At 46.3% G+C, this 20,830-nt stretch overlaps 1 protein-coding gene across 1 annotated transcript in view; it reads right to left on the bottom strand.

The window, feature by feature from the left end:
- The window catches only part of LOC120921206 (matrix metalloproteinase-18-like), an 85,221-nt gene extending 65,128 nt beyond the window's left edge, over positions 1-20,093 (bottom strand). The window contains exon 1 of the mRNA XM_040333929.1: positions 19,835-20,093. Coding sequence (XP_040189863.1) covers positions 19,835-20,047 — 213 coding nt within the window. The 5' untranslated portion in view covers positions 20,048-20,093. The remainder of the gene's footprint in view (positions 1-19,834) is intronic.
- Positions 20,094-20,830: the final 737 nt, after the last annotated feature.

A 20,830-nucleotide genomic window follows, 5' to 3' on the forward strand; every position in this document is an offset into this window, starting at 1 on the left:
AACACCTTGCCTACTGTGAAGCATGGCGGGGGGTCAATCATGCGTTGGGCCTTTTTTTGCTTCTGCAGGTACAGGGAAGCTTCAGCGTGTGCAAGGTACCATGAATTCTCTTCAGTACCAGGAGATATTGGATGACAATGTGATGCAGTCCGTCACAAACCTGAGGCTTGGGAGGCGTTGGACCTTTCAACAGGACAATGATCCCAAGCATACCTCCAAGTACACTAGAGCATGGTTGCAGATTAAAGGCTGGAACATTTTGGAGTGGCCATCACAGTCACCAGACTTAAATCCGATTGAGAACCTCTGGTGGGACTTAAAGAAAGCAGTTGCAGTGCGCAAGCCTAAGAATGTGACTGAAGGTGGAAGCGGCGGTGGAGGAGGAGGAGGAGGTAGCCAACACAGCAGGTTTTGGTTTTTAATTGATTTATTTTTTAAATTAGGGTAAACCCCAAAATGGTGAGACAGATCTAGGGTTGCTACCTCATCCCTTTAAACCTGAACACAGAGTAATTACACAGGTTCTGGGGCTAATTTAATGTCGATAAGGCACCAAGTGAGTTTAATTAGCAGCACCTTAATCAGCCAGAGAACCTGTGTAATTAATATGTTTTTGCTTTGAAAGGGATGAGATGGCAACCCTAGAAAGATCAGAAAAGAAACAATGGCTGGGTAAGGCCGACCCGGTGTCTATTCTGCACAAGGTACGGACAAGTCATGTGGGATCCATGCCTGGTTCATTTTAATGAATGTGAGCTTGTCCACATTGGCTCTGGACAGGCGGCTGCGCTTGTCTGTGATAACGCCCCCTGCCGTGTTAAATACACGCAGGGCAGGCCAGCACCTCCAAGGCGTAAAGGGCAAGCTCAGGCCATGTGCCCAATTTGGAGACCCAGAAGTTTAAGGGGGCATAGCCGTCATTCAGTACGTGTAGGCGTGTGCACACATACTGCTCCACCATGTTGCTGAAATGCTGCCTCCTGCTAAAACGTTCCATATCAGCTGGTGGTGCTGTTTGTTGTGGCGTGCTGACAAAGCTTTTCCACATTTCGGCCATGCTAACCCTGCCTTCTGAGGTGCTGGCGGTGCCCCTGCTGCGTTGGCGACCTCTTCCTCCTCCTCTGCCTTCTGCTTCCACTGTGCCCCCGCTGCCAGGTGGGAATTGCACCAGCAGTGCGTCTACCAGCGTGCGCTTGTACTCGCGCATCTTGCGTTCACACTCCAGTGAGGGGATTAAGGACGGTACATTGTCCTTGTAACGGGGATCCAGCAGCGTGTCCACCCAGTAATCAGCACCTGTTATAATGTGCGAAACACGCCGGTCGTTGCGGAGACACTGCAGCATGTAATTGCTCATGTGTGCCAGGCTGCCCAGAGGCAACGAACAGCTGTCCTCTGTGGGAGGTGTGTCCTCTGTATCCCCCCAGCCACGCACCAGTAATGGCCATGAGCTGGTCTGGATGCCATCCTGCTGTGAACATGGTTCCTTTTCCTCCTCCATGTCTTCCTCCTCCTCATCCTCCACCGCGTCATCCTCCAGAACTGTGCCCTTGCTGGACAATTGTGTACCTGGCCTTTGTTGGTGCACGAACCCACCCTCGGAGCCACTTGTGAATGACTGCCCTGAAAGCCTTGGAAATGATCCCGATTCCTCCTCCTCCTCCTCCTCCTGTGCCACATCCTCTTCCATCATCGCCCGTAGTGTTTTTTCAAGGAGGCATAGAACTGGGATAGTCACGCTGAGTGCGGCGTCATCGGCACTGGCCATGTTGGTGGAGTACTCAAAACAGCGCAACAAGGCACACAGGTCTCGCATGGAGGCCCAGTTATTGGTGGTAAAGTGGTTCTGTTCCGCAGAGCGACTCACGCGTGCGTGCTGCAGCTGGAGCTCCACTATCACCTGCTGCTACTCGCACAGTCTGGCCAGCATGTGCAAGGTGGAGTTCCACCTTGTGGGCACATCAGATATTGTGGCGGTGAGCGGGAAGTCCGAAGTTACGCTGCAGCGCTGCCAGGCGGACAGCAGCAGGGTGAGAACGACGAAAGTGCGCACAGACGGCCCGCACTTTCTGCAGCAGCTGTGGCATATCGGGGTAAGTTTTCAGGAAACTCTGCACCACCAAATTCAGCACATGCGCCAGGCAAGAGATGTGCGTCAAACCGGCTAGGCCCAGAGCTGCTACGAGATTTCGCCCATTATCGCACACCACCAGGCCCAGGTTGAGGCTCACTGACGCCAACCACTCATCGGTCTGTTGTTCCATGTCCCTCCACAACTCCTGCGCGGTGTGTGTTTTTTCCCCCAAACAGGAAAGTTCTAAAACTGCCTGCTGGCATTTACCCATGGCTGTGCTGAAGTTGGTGGTGAATTTGTTATGCTGACTGGATGAGGAGGCGGTAGAGGAAGAGGAAGCGAAGTAGAAGGAGTTAGGAACAGGAGGCAAACTGAAGCGCCCTGCAATCCTCGGTGGTGGAAGGACATGCGCCAAATTGCTATCTGCCTCAGGCCCAGCCGCCACTACATTTACCCAGTGCGCTGTTAGGGAGATATAACGTCCCTGACCGTGCTTACTGGTCCACGTATCCGTAGTTAGGTGGACCTTGACACAGATGGCGTTGCGCAGTGCACACCTGATTTTGTCCCCCACTTGGTTGTGCAGGGAAGGGATGGCTCGCCTGGAAAAGTAGTGGCGGCTGGGCACGACGTACTGTGGGACAGCCAATGCCATCAGTCTTTTAAAACTCTGTGTTTGGACAGGGATCGCGGGTGGGTAGATGGGTCCTTCCTCTTACGCTCCAGTGTTTGGGAGATGGAGAGTTGAATGCTTCCATGGGACATTGTGGAGATGTTTGGTGACCCAGGTGGTAGTGTTGCTTGCCGGTCCTCTAATTGAGGGGTGGCAGGTGGCACTGTCACTACAGAGGTGGATGAAGAGGCAGAGAGACCCGAGACTGATGCAGAAGAGGAAGCAGGAGGAGCCAGAGACCTTTCTTGGTTTTTGAGGTGTCTACTCCACTGCAGCTCGTGCTTTGCACTTAGATGCCTAGTCATGCAGGTTGTGCTCAGGTTAAGAACGTTTATGCCTCGCTTCAGTCTCTGATTGCACAACGTGCAAACCACGCGTGTCTTGTCATCAGCACATTGTGTGAAGAACTGCCACGCTAGGGAACTCCTTGGACCTGGCTTTGGTGTGCTCAGTCCCTTGCTGTGTTGGGCAGTAGCAGGCGTACTGTCTAGGGGACGGACGCTCTGCTTTGGCACCCTGCTCCCTCTTCTGCTGTGCTGGTGGCTCTGTGCGACCACTGCCCCTTCTTCCGAACTACACGGGTCACATGCATGAGGTTGATTCCATGTCGGGTCGAGGACCTCATCGTCCTCCACATCATCTTCCACCCAGTCTTCACCACTGCCCTCCTTGTCGGTCTGCACAATTGCAAAAGCACCAGCAGTTGGCAACTGTGTTTCATCATCATCCAAGACGTGCTGTGATGGTCCCCCCATGTACTCATCTTGAAATATAAGTGGTTGGGCATCGGTGCAGTCAATCTCTTCCCCTTCTGGGGCTGGGCTAGGTGGATGGCCCTGGGAACACATGCTAACAGACTCATCAAAAAGAAGAATAGACTGCTGCATGCTTTGGGGCTCAGACTGCTTGGCTGATTTGCAAGGGGGTGAGGTGAAAGACTGATGGTGGACATCGGCTGCAGGCGCCAACTCTGAACTTTCAGCACAAGACTGGTTGGAAAACAATGTGAAGTAACTGGAGGCACTGTCAGCAACCCAATCTACTACCGCCTGTTCTGCTCCTGGCCTCAACATTAGAGCTGGATTAGGCCCGACCAAATACCGCTGCAGGCTCTGTCGGCTACTCGCACCTGAGAAAGGTGTTTCACTTGTGCATGTAGCTGGCACAGATCGACCACGTCCTCTCCCTGTAACAGGAGCTCCACCAGCAGCACCACGACCGCGGCCACATCCCTTATTTGACGTTTTCCTCATATTTCTCAAATTTAGGGTCTTGCCCTAATTTTGAGAAATGTTAAATACAAAACTAATGTAATATGGTGAAATAGGCAGAGATTCACCTATATATTTCTCTACCTATAGCAATAAGCAGGAAGCCAGCCCTAAACAATGTACTGCACAGACAGTATATCACAGGGGTCAGGTGGAGTGCTGGTGAAATGGGCAGAGATTCACCTATATATTTCTCTACCTATAGCAATAAGCAGGAAGCCAGCCCTAAACAATGTACTGCACAGACAGTATATCACAGGGGACAGGTGGAGTGCTGGTGAAATGGGCAGAGATTCACCTATATATTTCTCTACCTATAGCAATAAGCAGGAAGCCAGCCCTAAACAATGTACTGCACAGACAGTATATCACAGGGGACAGGTGGAGTGCTGGTGAACTGGGCAGAGATTCACCTATATATTTCTCTACCTATAGCAGGAAGCCAGCCCTAAACAATGTACTGCACAGACAGTATATCACAGGGGACAGGTAGAGTTCTGGTGAAATGGGCAGAGATTCACCTATATATTTCTCTACCTATAGCAATAAGCAGGAAGCCAGCCCTAAACAATGTACTGCGCAGACAGTATATCACAGGGGACAGGTGGAGTGCTGGTGAAATGGGCAGATATTCACCTATATATGTCTCTACCTATAGCAATTAGCAGGAAGCCAGCCCTAAACAATGTACTGCACAGACAGTATATCACAGGGGACAGGTAGAGTGCTGGTGAAATGGGCAGAGATTCACCTATATATTTCTCTACCTATAGCAATAAGCAGGAAGCCAGCCCTAAACAATTTACTGCACAGACAGTATATCACAGGGGACAGGTAGAGTGCTGGTGAAATGGGCAGAGATTCACCTATATATTTCTCTACCTATAGCAATAAGCAGGAAGCCAGCCCTAAACAATGTACTGCACAGACAGTATATCACAGGGGACAGGTGGAGTGCTGGTGAAATGGGCAGAGATTCACCTATATATGTCTCTACCTATAGCAATTAGCAGGAAGCCAGCCCTAAACAATGTACTGCACAGACAGTATATCACAGGGGACAGGTAGAGTGCTGGTGAAATGGGCAGAGATTCACCTATATATTTCTCTACCTATAGCAATAAGCAGGAAGCCAGCCCTAAACAATGTACTGCACAGACAGTATATCACAGGGGACAGGTAGAGTGCTGGTGAAATGGGCAGAGATCCACCTATATATTTCTCTACCTATAGCAATAAGCAGGAAGCCAGCCCTAAACAATGTACTGCACAGACAGTATATCACAGGGGTCAGGTGGAGTGCTGGTGAAATGGGCAGAGATTCACCTATATATTTCTCTACCTATAGCAATAAGCAGGAAGCCAGCCCTAAACAATGTACTGCACAGACAGTATATCACAGGGGACAGGTGGAGTGCTGGTGAAATGGGCAGAGATTCACCTATATATTTCTCTACCTATAGCAATAAGCAGGAAGCCAGCCCTAAACAATGTACTGCACAGACAGTATATCACAGGGGACAGGTGGAGTGCTGGTGAACTGGGCAGAGATTCACCTATATATTTCTCTACCTATAGCAATAAGCAGGAAGCCAGCCCTAAACAATGTACTGCACAGACAGTATATCACAGGGGACAGGTGGAGTGCTGGTGAAATGGGCAGAGATTCACCTATATATTTCTCTACCTATAGCAATAAGCAGGAAGCCAGCCCTAAACAATGTACTGCACAGACCGTATATCACAGGGGACAGGTAGAGTGCTGGTGAAATGGGCAGAGATTCACCTATGTATTTCTCTACCTATAGCAATAAGCAGGAAGCCAGCCCTAAACAATGTACTGCACAGACAGTATATCACAGGGGACAGGTGGAGTGCTGGTGAAATGGGCAGAGATTCACCTATATATTTCTCTACCTATAGCAATAAGCAGGAAGCCAGCCCTAAACAATGTACTGCACATACAGTATATCACAGGGGACAGGTAGAGTGCTGGTGAAATGGGCAGAGATTCACCTATATATTTCTCTACCTATAGCAATAAGCAGGAAGCCAGCCCTAAACAATGTACTGCACAGATAGTATATCACAGGGGACAGGTAGAGTGCTGGTGAAATGGGCAGAGATTCACCTATATATTTCTCTACCTATACCAATAAGCAGGAAGCCAGCCCTAAACAATGTACTGCACAGACAGTATATCACAGGGGACAGGTGAAGTGCTGGTGAAATTGGCAGAGATTCACCTATATAGCAGGATACAACTCTCTGACACTGTCCCTAAGAATCAGCAGCAGCCTCTCCCTATCATAACTACAGCAGAGTTCTATGAATAAAGAGTAATTATTTTAGATTTCTGAGGCAGGATACAACTCTCTGACACTGTCCATAAGAATCAGAAGCAGCCTCTCCCTATCATAACTACAGCAGAGTGACGATGAATAAAGAGTGCTTGTTTAGATTTCTCAAGCAGGATACAACTCTCTGACACTGTCCCTAAGAATAAGCAGCAGCCTCTCCCTATCATAACTACAGCAGAGTGACGATCTGTGCTGTGTGCCTCTATCTAATATAGAGGCTGGTCACATGCTGGGTCACATGCTGCACTGGCCAATCACAGCCATGCCATAAGTAGGCATGCCTGTGATCAGTTCCCAGTCACAGTAGTAAAACGAATGGCGATTGGCTGCCGTGCAGAGTGCCAAAACATACCCGAACTCCAAACCCGAACCCGGACTTTTTCCAATTATTCGGGTTCCGGTTCGGAAGCAAAAAAAAAACAAAGTCCGTACCGAACCCGAACTTTACAGTTTGGGTTCGCTCAACCCTACTTATGAGGAGTTTATGTGTAATCTCCATCAGCAACTGTAAATATACAGTATATATAAATATATACAATAATATATATATATATATATTTTTTTTTTTTGTGGCATGAGATAATTGTTTTGTTTTTACTAATGATACAGAAACACGGCCAGGCTTTAGTACAAGAACTTAATTGATTTACCAGTTTCTTTTGAAGTGCAGAAATGTTAGATGTGTGAAACACTAAAGGATAAAGGGCTCACAAGGTGCTGCCTCTATGAAAATGCAATAGTAAAGATACCCTGGTAATTCTCCAAGTAAAAAAGTTTATTTAAAAATAAAAAGCCTGATTGAGCTCAACCATCCCATACAATAAACCAATTAACACAAAAGTTTTATTTTATTTATCCCTAGGTTGGAAACAGACCCGATGCCCTACCCTGTTGGAATGGAAGAGAAAGGTCAATCTAATAAGGGAGCCCGAAAGATGGGTGCATGCAGTTAAAGATAAACAGGATAAATTTGAGAAAATATGAGCAGGCTAGGAATATTACTCCTCCTGATTGGATAAAATAAAAAGCGCCACTAGATTAAATAGATGTATAGAGCTGTGCTCCCTTCAAGTGCTGAGGCATAATGCCCCTGGGAACCGGGTTATACATTTGGGCCCGGATTCAGATACAATAGTGTATCTATCGGCGGGCGTAACGTATTTCAGATACGTTACGCCGCCGTAACTTAGGGCGTAACGTATCTCAGATACGTTACGCCGCCGTAACTTAGGGCGCAAGTTCCTTATTCATAAAGAACTTACGCCCTAAGTTACGGCGGCGTAGCGTATGTGGTCCGGCGTAAGCCCGCCTAATTCAAATGTGGATGATGTGGGCATGTTTTATATAAATTAATTGTGACCCCACGTATTTGACTTTTTTTTTCGAACGGCGCATGCGCCGTCCGTGCACGTTTCCAAGTGCGCATGCTCCAAATTACGCCACAAACTGTTAATGTTTTCGACGTGAACGTAACTTACGTACAGCTGTATTCGCGAACGACTTACGTGAACGATGTAAAATACGACACTGTTCGGTCGTTTCCGACGTCCATTCTTAACATGACTTACCCCTGCTTTATGAGGGGTAACTTTACGCCGGAAAAAGCCTTACGCAAATGATGTAAAAAAATGCGCCGGGCGGACGTACGTTTATGAATTGGCGTATGTACCTAATTTGCATATTCAACGCGGAAGTCTAGGGAAGCGCCCCTAGCGGTCAGCGTAAATATTGCACCCTAACATACGACGGCGTAGGAGACTTACGCCGCTCGTATCTAGGCAACATTGAGGCGTATCTGATTCTATGAATCAGACGCTGAGATGCGACGGCCCGCACTCTCCAGATACGCTGTCGTAACTGCTTTCTGAATCCGGGCCATGATTTTTTCCTTGTTTTTTTTTTTTTTGCCTCTTCTTCCTTCTTTTTCTCTTGTTCTCTCTTACCTCTCCTCATAGCCTGGTACCCAGAAGCATCACAGGTCTCCCTCTTCAACACAGCGCAGAGAGAGAGCCTGACATTGATCCAAGTATGACTCCTATTACTCTGCAGAGTACCACAATTGGCTCTGACCTGCTTTCTCAAATTGAACAAGTCCTCCATAAAGCACTACAGAACACCTCAGATGCCATTACTGACAAACTAACGTGGGAGATTTGTGAGGTAGGAAGAATTGGAATCTCTTAAGGATGATCATTCTACACTTTAAACTTGCCTTGAAGATTTTGAGAATAGAGCCAGGAGACCAAATCTACATATCCGTGGTATTCCTAAAGAAATTGAGGATCTACAAATCAACAGTTACAGCACTTTTTCAAGAACTTGCTCCATCTATCCCAATAGAACGTCTAGAAATTAACAGAATTCACAGAGCCCTACCTTCACGTAAAGAAAATGAACCCCTAGAGTTATAGTTATAAAAATGTACTAATTTTGCACATATAGCAACTGATGGAAGCTCCAAGAAATAAGGATTCCTTGTTTTTTAGGGACATAAATACCAGGGGCCAGATCCTCAAAGAAGTTACACTGGCGTATCTATTGATACGCCGCGTAACTTCTATTTTTCTCCGGCGTATCTTTGTTTTGTATCCACAAAACAAGATACGCCTGAAGCTGTGCTAGATCCGACTGGCGTACCTCTTAGTACGCCGTCGGATCTAAGGTGCATTTTTACGCTGGCCGCTAGGTGGCGTTTCCGTCGATTTCCGTGTTGAGTATACAAATTAGCTATATACGCGAATCCACAAATGTACGTCCGGCCGGCGCATTTTTTTTACGTTGTTTCCGTAAGGCTTTTTTTGGCGTATAGTTACCCCTGCTATATGAGGCATATCCTATGTTAAGTATGGCCGTTGTTCCCGCGTCAAAATTTGAAAATTTTACGTTGTTTGCGTAAGTCGTTCGCGAACAGGGCTTTGCGTAGAATGACGTTCACGTTGTAAGCATTGGCTTGTTGCGGATTAATTTTGAGCATGCGCACTGGGATACCCCCACTGACGGCGCATGTGCCGTTAAAAAAAACGTCATTTACGTCAGGTCAAGACGTATTAACATAAAACACGCCCCCATCTCATACATTTGAATTGCGCGCCCTTACGCCGCCAAAGTTACACTACGCCGCCGTAACTTACAATGCAAATTCTTTCAGGATACAGAAAATCAGGATACAGAAAATACGCTGTAAGTTACGGCGGCGTAGTGGATCAGAGATACGCTACGCCGGACGGAAAGAAGCTCCACGCTTCGTGGATCTGGCCCCAAGTCTTCAAAGATCTATCTCAATTTACACTAGTTAAACGCAAAGAAATGAAAACACACCTGCAAGTTCTCAAATATCACTGTATATCTTATCGTTGGGGTTTTCCCTTCTCTCTTTGCTTTACCTATAAAGAAAATGCCTATACCTGCAAATCAACAAATGACCCTCTCACTACTATTCGAGATTTCCGCCAGTCAACAACTGCAACAATAATAGATGGACCCAAACGTCAAATTAATTCTTCTTCCTCTCAACAGCTCCAAGACCCCCAGGATCCCCAGGCAGCTCAGGTCCCTCTTAGCCCTCACAAATAAGGTCACTTTGCTTCACCACTACCTGAAGAAGAAGACATTACGGACTGATGTATTCTATATGGGTGATATATAAGTTTTCATTTATTTTTCCTAGGGCTTAGCCCTACCTACACAACATATGTTAAACCCTAGGTGTAACACCACCAGAAGCCTAAGCACTTAATCTATCTCCAGGGTAATTTACAAAAGAAAGTCATTCTTTCCTAGGTTTATTTGATCCACTAATACCTGATTTGATGTAGCCTATCTGACCAACCACCTTATTTGGACCTATAGACACAGGTACTTGGGGCCAGATTCACGTAGAGCGGCGCAAATTAAGTTACTCCAAACGTATATCATTTAAGTTATGGCGCCTTAATTTTGTGACGTAAGTGCCGTATCCACAGAGCATTTGCACCCAAATTTGCGCCAGCGCGACGTAAATACCGAGGCGTAAGGCGGGGTTATTGCAAGTGGGAAGGAAGTGGGCGTGCTCCATTGAAATGAGCCGTGACCCCATGCAAATGAAGGGCCGGCCGTACTGCGCATGCGCGCACAAATCTGTACCTCACTGGGCATGTGCAGAACTCGGCTCGGCGCAATCAGTGAGATAGGAAAAAGGCCAAGCATACTTAGTGTCAGGTCACCTGTGGCCAGGTGACAAGTGCACCCTGTAGGGGTCAGGGATGCACCGCAGGGAAGTGAACCCTATAGCCGACTACTGCTGGCAGGGAGGAAGCGTGACCCAAGATCACCCAGGGCGCAGAGTCTAAGACCCAGTTTTGTATTCACCAGAGCCCTTGGTGGTAGGGATGGTCTTGGCCGCAACTGGGTCCAGGTCGCGTTCCCGGGATTCCTCAGGTCACACTCCGCAGGGAGAAGGGGGAAGCAGCCAGCAGAACAAACAGTGGTGATGGACAGGCCGAGGTCAGGGCAACAGGCAGACAAGGATAACCGTGGAACATGCAAATAGTCAGGGGCACAGGCAGACAGGGAAGTCGGGGGCAAGCCAAAACGGTACACGGAAGATGATCGTAGCACTCTGCAACCAGGAACTAGCAATAAACTGCAGACAGGAACTGAGCATTGGAACACTGTTGAACAGCACTGCAGACCTGTAGAGCAAAGGTTAATATAGGCTTCCTGGGATGGACTAGGGTGGAGCCATACAGGAAGAGGAAGTGATAAGAAGGGAAACCAGAACAGGATCTGCCTCTAATGAACACATGGAGATCAGGTAGGCAGACAGACATGATGCATATTCATGACACTTAGTTTGAGAATCGCCCTGTGCTTAAATAGCCCCAGACAAACTCACTTCCCTTGCAAAAGTACATCCCTGTGTTTCCCTTCCTAAAGCAAGTGTCTGTTGCTCTGTTGTCTGTGGCTGTTTGTTGGTGAGTGTAGTGTTATATTAAAGATTTATTGTAGTAGGAGGTTGTAGAAGCTGTGTGTATTTTCTGAGTTTTTTTTGTGTCTGTTTCTTCTGTGTTTTTTGTTTGAATTTGTATTAGCTGTCTGCTTGTGTTTTTGTTTTTTTGCTGTCTGATTTTGTGTGTGTGTCTGTTCTGTGTCTTTTTGGCTGTCTGTTCTGTGTCTTTTTGTGTCTGTTCTGTGTCTTTTTGTCTGTTTGTTCTGTGTGTTTTTGTGTTTGTTTGTTCTGTTTGAATTTGGTGTCTGTTGCTGAGTGCTGTGTTGTGAGATGGCACCTAAAAGAAGGAAATTAAACTTCTCGGTGCAAGAGAAGCACTTGCTGGCCAGGGCTATCACCCAATATGGGAGATTTTTGCATGGCCCTGACAGCCGGGACGTCCCCCCGGCCAGGAAGAGGGCAATAATCCAGGAGATAACGGATCGGATCAATGCGGAGGGGGGGGGGACAAGGACCCCCAGTGGGATTAAGAAGAAGATCAATGATCTGAGGAGTTTGGTCCGTGAGAAGATGGCCAAGCAAGCAGCCCATGCCAGGGGCACTGGAGGAGGCCCACCCTGCACCGTAAGGTGGACTGAGGAGGAACTTGCGGTGGCCCGTTGCTTCCACAGCCAGCAAGTGGTGGGCCTGCCTGGCTTTGAATCTGATGATCCTGTGAGGACAGGTAAGTTTTTTTTTATTTCCATCTGGTGAGTAGCATGTGTGGGGGGGGGGAAGGGAATATGTGCCAAGTGTGTGGATCCTCCAACCTGTGTATGTTTTGTGTCCTCCACAGATGGCCAGGAGATTGCTGGGCCATCAGGCCAGGAGGTTGCTGGGCCATCAGGCCAGGCTGCACCACCCCCAGGACAACAGGCTGCTGAGGAGCCCCAAGAAAGTCCGGAGTCCCCAGGGCAGGGGAGTGGCCACAACTCCCCTCATGAGGAGGTTCAGGGGGAGGAGGATGAGGATGACCGGATAAAGATTGCCCGAGAAGTGATGTTGTGTTGGGATCAGGATTCCCTTGCGCCTGACAGCAGTCAGGCCACCATCAGGGGTAGTCCCTCCCACTCCTCCCCCAACAGGGCTGCCCCCCCAGGGGGCTCCCCTCCTCCCAGGCCACAAGCCTCAACTGCAGGCAGGTAGGCCACCCAGAAGACCAGGGGGGTGGCCGAGTTCCTGCCTGCAAATCTGCAGAGGGACCAGGCTCGTCAGACACAACATCTGGGTCAGGTCACCCGGACTTTGGCCCAGATGGAGGAGAGCCTGGCCTCCATCAATGATTCAGACAGTGAGGTGGGCACAAATTCTTTAGCTTTTATAAATTGCTTTTCTGAGCTGCAGGCCGCCACAACAGGCGTGGCGCTTGAGGTGACTGCCCTGACCCAGGTTGTCCAGGACAACACCCAGGCTGTCCAGGCCAATACGGCAGCCCTCACTCTGGGCCTGACCAGGATCGCCGTGGCCTTGGAGGGCAGGCCAGCAGGTGGGCAGCCACCCGGGGAGGCTCCTCCTTCCCCTGCCTCCCCCCATGAGGCTCCTCCTTCCCCTGCCTCCCCCCCCATGAGTCTCCCCTGAGGGCCCGTGGCCGGCCCAGGCGTAGCTCACGCCGCCGCCATTGAGATTTTGGGTGTACTTTTCTTTATTTTTATTTTTTTCTGAATTTTTAGTGTGATTCTGATTTGTTTTATGTGTGTGAATGATGTATGAATGTGGGGGTGACATTCCTGGTGAAAAAGGGTGTCACCCTCAGTTTTGGTGGATTAGGGATCCCCACGACCAGGGAGAAGTGATCCCAGGTCCATGTGAATGGTGCATGAATGCACAGTGACATAATTGGAGCCGTGGCGTGGCGTTACTTATCCCTAATACCATGTGGTTTTCTAGGGTCCAATCCAATTAGATGTGCATGTGATGTGTCTGTGCTAGGGACCACAGTGGGTGTGCATGCATGCATTCTCATTGTGCCATGATTAATGTGTGTGTTTACTGTGCAAAGATGCATTCTGCGAGGCGTCTCCTGACTGCTGTTTCCTCAGAAGAGGGGGTACCCTCGGTTACTAAAGTCACTAATATAGTTATGAGCATGGATGGCCCTGGCATGTTGGCACACAGATTGTAGTCCGGCAAGTGTGTGTGCTCAGCTTTTCCTTAATGGTGTTGCTTTAGCTGACCTACACGGCTGGAGCAAAGTTAAGGCATCTTTTATAAAGTGTAACTTTACTCCGGGAAACTAACAGATGCGCACAGGGCGTAGCCTATGCCGCACACACTTAATTTTGTGGATCGCCTTATCTCCCTCATTTGCATCTTTGCCTAGCAAAACAATGGTGTGTCTAGCGTATTTTGCGCTCGAAGAAGCACCGGTGTAATTGTTTTAGGTAGGACGGAAAAAAATGGTTTTCAGGCGTATTTCGTTTTGAGGATCAGGCACAAAAATACGCGCGGCGCATTTTTCAATTACGCTGCGCATCTCGAGATACATCGGCGTAAGTGCTTTGTGAATCTGGCCCTTGGATCCTAGCTAGTTTTACCCTAAAAAACATTTTTGATTTTAAATGTTCTAATTCAATTACCTCACATGATCTGGTAGTTACTCATCTATGTGTGGTCTTAATAGTCTGTTTTATTAGTTATTAAACTATAAGACCTTTGGGATACAAAGAAAAACCCACAGGTAACCTCAGGAGAAATACAGGCTGCTCTGCAAAAAGATGGTGTGGTTGTTTTTAAGGAGCACAATACGATGATACTTGAACAAAAAAGAGCTGCGTGGTCAAGTTGCCAGAAAGAAGCCTTTACTGTACAAGTTCCACAAACAAGGCTATTTACAATATGCCCAACAACACCTTGACATGCTCCATGTGGCATTGGGACAGTAAAGGCTTTCTTCAGGCAGCTCAACCATGCAGCTCTTTTTTGTTCAAGTATTCTTGAATTGTGATCCTTAAAAACAACCACACTGTCTTTTTGGAGAGCAGCCTGTATTTCTCCTGCGGTTACCTGTGGGTTTTTCTTTATATCTTGAGCAATTGAGATGAGTTGAATGGTATCTTAATATAGAGCGGCCTTACCCCGAAGTGTCCCAACGCGCATAGTAGAGTTTGTGGGAAAAGAGGACCTAGGAACCAAAAGCAGCACTGAGCGGCAGAAAGGGTGGAAGAGAGAGGCTACACAGGAAAGGCTTGCGTGAAAAGCCAAGTCTTCAGTGACCTGCGGAAGACCAGGATATTGGGGGCCTCCTGGAGCTCGACAGGGAGGCTTTTCCATAATACGGCACCCTGGTGGGAGAAGGCCCGACCACCACACCGCATCTTCTTGGGCACCGAGATGTAGAGGAGATCTCTGCCGGTAGATCTAAGTGATCTGACAAGAGTCTGTTTATGAAAACGAGAGCAAAGATAGCTTGGGGCCAGGCCTCTCATAATCTTAAATATGATACATCCTGCCTTAAATAAGGTGCTAAGGTAATAACAATTCTTCTGCCAGTTGTGGCTGCAATCTTTCTTGGTCTACCTGACCTTGTCTTGGGATCAAAAGAGCCCCTAATTTTCCACTTCTTAATAAGTGATTAAACAGTACCGACTGGCATATTCAAGGCTTTTGAAATCTTTGTATATTCTTTTCCATCTTTGTAAAGTTTCATTACCTTGTTACAAAGGTCTTTTGACTGTTCTTTTCTACCTCCTCATGGCTCAGTGTCTAGCCTGCTTATTGCACCCATGTGAGAGCTAACAAACAAATTGACTATTTATACAAGGGCACTAATTGTGATTTAAAAAGCCGCAAATGTGGGGAATTAACCTTTAATTGCCATTTTAACCTGTGTGTGTCACCTCCTGTGTTGGTACCAAGGTCAAACATTCCAGTGTGTAAACTTTTTATCAGGGCCATTTGGGTGATTTCTGTTATCATTATGATTTAAAAAGGATCCAAAAAACAATGTGATAATAAATGGCTTCATGTGATTGCTTTTCTTAAATAAAAAACTGTTTTTTGGCATGATCAGTCATATTTTCAATATTAATGCCAACATTCCTGCCAGGGTATGCAAACTTTTGAGCACAACTGTATATAGAAACTGTATTGACTTTACTCCATTCCCATGTATACTGTAATGGGTGTATTCTATGTTGGTTCACTACTGTGAGCTTGCATGTTTTCCAGTGATTGTTATCCTTTTCTATTTTTGTACTGAAAAATATAAAACTTTAATAAAAATATAAAAAAAAAAAAAAATATATAAAACAATCATATAATTTTTTTTTAGCACCCTCTACCATAGGTAGGTGCTAGATGTGTAGTGTTTGAGGTTCTGTCAGCGCAGGTAAATTTAAACAGGCCTAATGCTGCAAGCTAGGCCTATTTGTTTTTGATCTGGGGGCAGGGAGTGGTTAGTGTAGCAGTGGGTGTGACTGACATGTGCTTCAGCTCTTGGGCACCTCCCGTGCTTTCAGTGAGAATGTTCTAGAAGAGGGACAGGGCTGAGAGTTGGAGTGGCATGGAGTACATGTGAGGAGCCCTGACCAATACCCAACTAGGATTGGCAGGGGGCAGGCCTCCTACTTATACTCACAGTCAGCCTGCTGGGGAGGAGTTGTCGGGTGAGGGAATTGAAAGATGGGGTGCTAGACTGCGTGCTGGAGAGACAGCCCCATCTTGGGGGGTGGATTTGGCGGAGGAGATCAGGAGCTGGGAGGGAGCCTCTCCTTACACGGTCATGGAGAGGTGTCCTGGAACAGGAGCTGGAGGAGCAGTTGGTCCGCACAGTCCGAATAAATCTTTCAAGAAGGACTCAGGACTAGGGTGACCACGTGTCCCACATTTTACAGGTCTGTACCGGGCACATTCATTCCAGGACAATACAGTGTCCCGGAATGAAACTGACACAGCCACCCCCCCAGGGCCAATTTGATGCCCCCAAAAAAGGTCACCACTTTACTGCTTTACTCACTGACAGTACTTGTCCTGGACCAGGATTGCCTGGAAGAGCACAATCCCGCCCCCTGCTTGTGATTGGAGAAATCATAAATCCCGCCTCTTGTGTCCAATCACTATGCTGTGATTCGTTACAGAACAAGCAGATTTTTGGGGAGGGAGGGTGTCCCTGAATGGTAGTTTGGAAATGTGGTCACCCTACACAAGACAGGAGTTGGTGAGTGAGGCACAGTGGAGATTTGTAAGAGGCATGCCAGGGGAGGTGGGTGCAGAGCCAGAGGAGAGAATGTGGGGTTTTCTGTCAAGTCGCGCAGTCTGAGGACTCAGGATATGCAAGTCGGGCTTGCTGGGATTAGTAGTCCACCGTCAAGTATGCTTTATTAACTAAATGTTCAGGGCTTTCAAGAAGGGGTACTGCAGGCCCCTGGCCCATTAATCATCAAGTGAAGTTTTAGCTAGGAATTATTTAGAGTGAGGCCTAGTCAGCTCAAGATGGTGGGACAGGATGTCTAATGCTGTGACAGGGAAGTGTTGCGCAGAAGGTGAAGAGTCCTGGAGGTAGAAGTCTGCAGGGAGAAGTGCAGGGCAGGAGAAGTTCTAAGGTGAAAAAGTCTGTCAAGATTAGAAGTCCACCATTTTTGTTCTGTGAAGATAATGAGTAATTATTTGTAATGTGAAGCCGGATCAGCTCCAGAATTGCAAATACCAATTGTTCTATGGGCATCCCATATCCCTCTCCCCCAACCAAGTTAAATCCCCCTAAAAAAAAACAAAGTGTGAGGGGGTTAGTCCGGCAGCGGGTTTGTGTGACCCCCTGAATGGGTTCAGTACACAAAAAGATTAGGCACAGCAGACAATGGTGGGTGGAAAACAAAAAAGGTTCTGTTTTATTTGTACTATATACAAAAAAGAAATGTGACAGGAAACAAAAGAAATACAAAAAGAAATCGGGAGAAGGGATGTGTGTCATGCTGAAGAGAACAGGACGGAGCAGCGTGGCGATCCCTTCCAGGATGGCCACACCTCCCGAGCCGCTTGTCACTGCACATTGAGCAGTGAGGATGGAGCGGCTCAGCAGCTATGAAAGGAGGGGGAGGAGAGGAGAAGCTAGATTCAACTACAGGTTTCCTGGCCATTCCCGGGTGTGCTGCGGATGTTCCGCGAGCGACGGAAGGTGTTTCTGAACTTTCTGGTGCTGTGGAGAGCCTTAGTTAGCTGGTATCTTTGGTGGTGATATGGAGCTGTACACCGCCGAAGATACCATGCACCGTACCAAGCTCCCTCCCTCACTTCTTTCCTCCTATAGAGCGGCGGACTACTCATTCAGCGCACCAACTGACACTCCCGTCTAAAGCTTTGTCCAACTCTGATGGGGCCCCAGGTGAATGGGGCTGTGCCCAGGGGTGCCCACTCAGTAAGACGGCCCTGGTCTCAATGCACAGACATCACACTCCCCAGACGATCCACACAGATCTGGTTCCAGGTTGGAGCATCTCTCTTAGCATGCTGGGAGTTTTTGTAGAGGTCCTAATGAGCCCACCTAATTCAGCTGGGCTCATCAAGTCCTCCCAGCAGGACTCCCAGCACTCCCCCTAGAGGTATAAACTGGCATAAAGCCTGAACCTAGGAGATATATATATACTGCATCTTGGACGCAACCAGGGAATTTAACCTGCCTGTTGTCACAAAAGCAAAAGACTTTTCATTGTCTACAAGTGTGACATATGGATGTCTGGCAGCAGGGTGAATTTGTGTGGATGTTAGTAACTAGTGGCAACACACCGCTACAAAAAAAAAATAGGTGCAGTGCAAAATAGGGAGTTTAGCAATAGACTGCACACACAAAAAAACAACTAATCAGCAAAAATGCCCTGTCTAAAAAGTTCATTGCTGCAAAGCAAAGGTTTTATTTACTTACATCTGCAAATATTTGTAGAAGAGCATTTACATGACAAAGCACTTTTGCTTGGTCAGTCCTACTTTACATAGCGAGAGCACCTATAATGGGACAGATATAATTGCTAATTTTAGTATATTACAAGTACAATGCAGATGACTACTGACCAAAACTGGACGGCATACTCAAGATGTGGACGAACCATAGTATTGTAAAGTGATAAAACGATTTTAATTTATGTAAATACCTTTTAAACGCATGCTAATAGTCTGCTAGCCTGCCTTGTTTTAGCTTGGCATTACATGCTATTGCTTAATCTGTCAACTGCCAGGACCCCCCAAATGCTTTTCTATCCTTGACCCCCCCCCCCAAGGTTCTCCCCCTAGAGAGTAACTTGCATTCATATTTTTAACCCCAGATGCATTACTTTACATATTTTTAAATTAAACCTTATTTGCCATGTAGTTGCCCAACCCTTTATTTTATCAATGTATTTTTGTAAAGTTGCTTAGCTTTGTATCGTAAGCAAAAACTGAGATTAAACTATTTACTGTATATTAACGTCAATATCATTTATGAACAAGTTAAACAGAATTGGTCCCAGGACATAGTCATGAGGTATCATACCTACAGTTCCAACTTCCAGACCATTCTATAAATATGATATTTATTACTATTCTCTGGATGTGCTTCTGCAACTAGTTTTCTATCCAGGTACATATGTCATTAATGCCAAAGGACCTAAATTTGCAAGTTAAATTCAATTAAGGAGTACTGTGTCAAATCCAGGTACATCACGTCCACAGGACTTGCTCTATCCAAATTACAGCTCAGTCCTCATAGAATGTTAACTGGTTGGTCTGGCAAGAATGATCTTTCATAAATCCACGCTGGTTACTACTAATGATACTATTTTTATCCGCAAAATCTTGGATGTGGTCCCGTATCGTCACCACCAATAGTTTACATACTATCGATGTTAGGTTGACTGGTCTGTAGTTTCCAGATATATATCGGCCCTTTTTTATATATTGGTATCACATTTACTTTTCAGCAATCAGCCAGTAAACTGTCTTTTAAGATTAGGAATAATGGCTTGGCTATAGCATGGCTAAGTTAAGCTAAGTTTCTTGAAGACTCTCAGGTTCAGGCCATCTGGTCCTGGTGATTTTTTCACATTAAAGTGATTTTAAATCCTATTTTTTTTTATCTTAATGCAATCCTTGCACTATAGGAAAGAGAACACAGCTGGGCCTATTACTATTTTATGCTAGAAAGACGATAGTGTTAAGTTGGAAGAAAGTGGAAGCTCCCATCAATGGTACATTGGAAAGATCTAGTGAACAACAACCTGCCATTGTATAGGGAGACATACTGTTAGAGGATATGGGGAGAAATGTGAAAGAGTATGGGCAAGTTGGATAGAGAATCCTATGACGGCCTAAGGATAGATAGGGTATAAAGAGAGGATAAACAACACCATGGAATAAAGGGTATTTGTGTTAGGGGAAATTATTGTTAAGTGGAATTTTATGGAAGCTCCGGAGAGCACATAAATGTAAATTGTGAAATGTATATGTATGTTTTTTTGTATGGAAAAAGAATGGAAAATTAATAAAGAGATTTATATATATAAAAAAAAAAAAAGCACCTACCGCAGCTAATTTAAATTGTTCAGTGGATATCTCGGCAGGCACCTCCAGTTTCCTCCCACGTGGCTGCAGAATGGATACTGTATTGGTTTCTGATGATAAGGTTTCTTTGTTATCTTCATTTCCAGTATCTTCAATAATTGGTCTCAAGAACACAAATGGCAAGATCAGAAGCACAATGCAAGTTGATTGTAATGGCAAAAATTGTTTAGCCATTCTTCCACTGACGATCTTTCAAACTGTTTAATGCCTCTCAGAATCATATGTTCTTAACCTAGCGATACATTAACCATGTTCAAACATGCCCTCTGTCCCCACAAAAATGCAAAAAAGACGAATTCCAAAACGAACGAATAAAGAAAAATTTTTAAAAAGAAGAAAGGTCCAAATAATTCCAGGCCCTTTTCTGACATTTGTTGTTTACAAGCAAAAATCTGTATTTTTTGCTAGAAAAATACTTAGAACCCTCAAACTTTATATATTTTTTGTTTAGCAGAGACCCTAGAGAATGAAATTGTGGTTGTTGCAATTTTTATGCCACACAGTTTTTGTGTAGCGGTTTTTCAAATGCAATTTTTTTGGGGAAATTACGCGTGAATTAAAAAAAAAACATAATATATATCCCAATTTTTTTGTACAGTATAATGTCAAAGATGATGTTACACCGAGTAAATAGATACCTAACATGTCATGCTTTAAAATTGGTGGATTGGTGCCAAATACGGTATTCTTTATGGAGACAGATCCTCTTTATGGAGAGATCTTGGGGCAGATCCAAAGAGAGAGTACGCCGGCGTATCTACTGATACGCCGGCGTACTTTCAAATTTCCCGCATCGTATCTTTGTTTTGAATCCTCAAAACAAGATACGACGGCATCTGGGTTAGATCCGACAGGCATACGTCTTCGTACGCCTTCGGATCTTAGATGCAATACTTCGGCGTCCGCTGGGTGGCGTTCCCGTCGTTTTCCGGGTTGAGTATGCAAATTAGCCATTTC

The sequence above is a fragment of the Rana temporaria genome, chromosome 13 (assembly GCF_905171775.1).
Source record: "Rana temporaria chromosome 13, aRanTem1.1, whole genome shotgun sequence".
Lineage (NCBI taxonomy): Eukaryota > Metazoa > Chordata > Amphibia > Anura > Ranidae > Rana > Rana temporaria.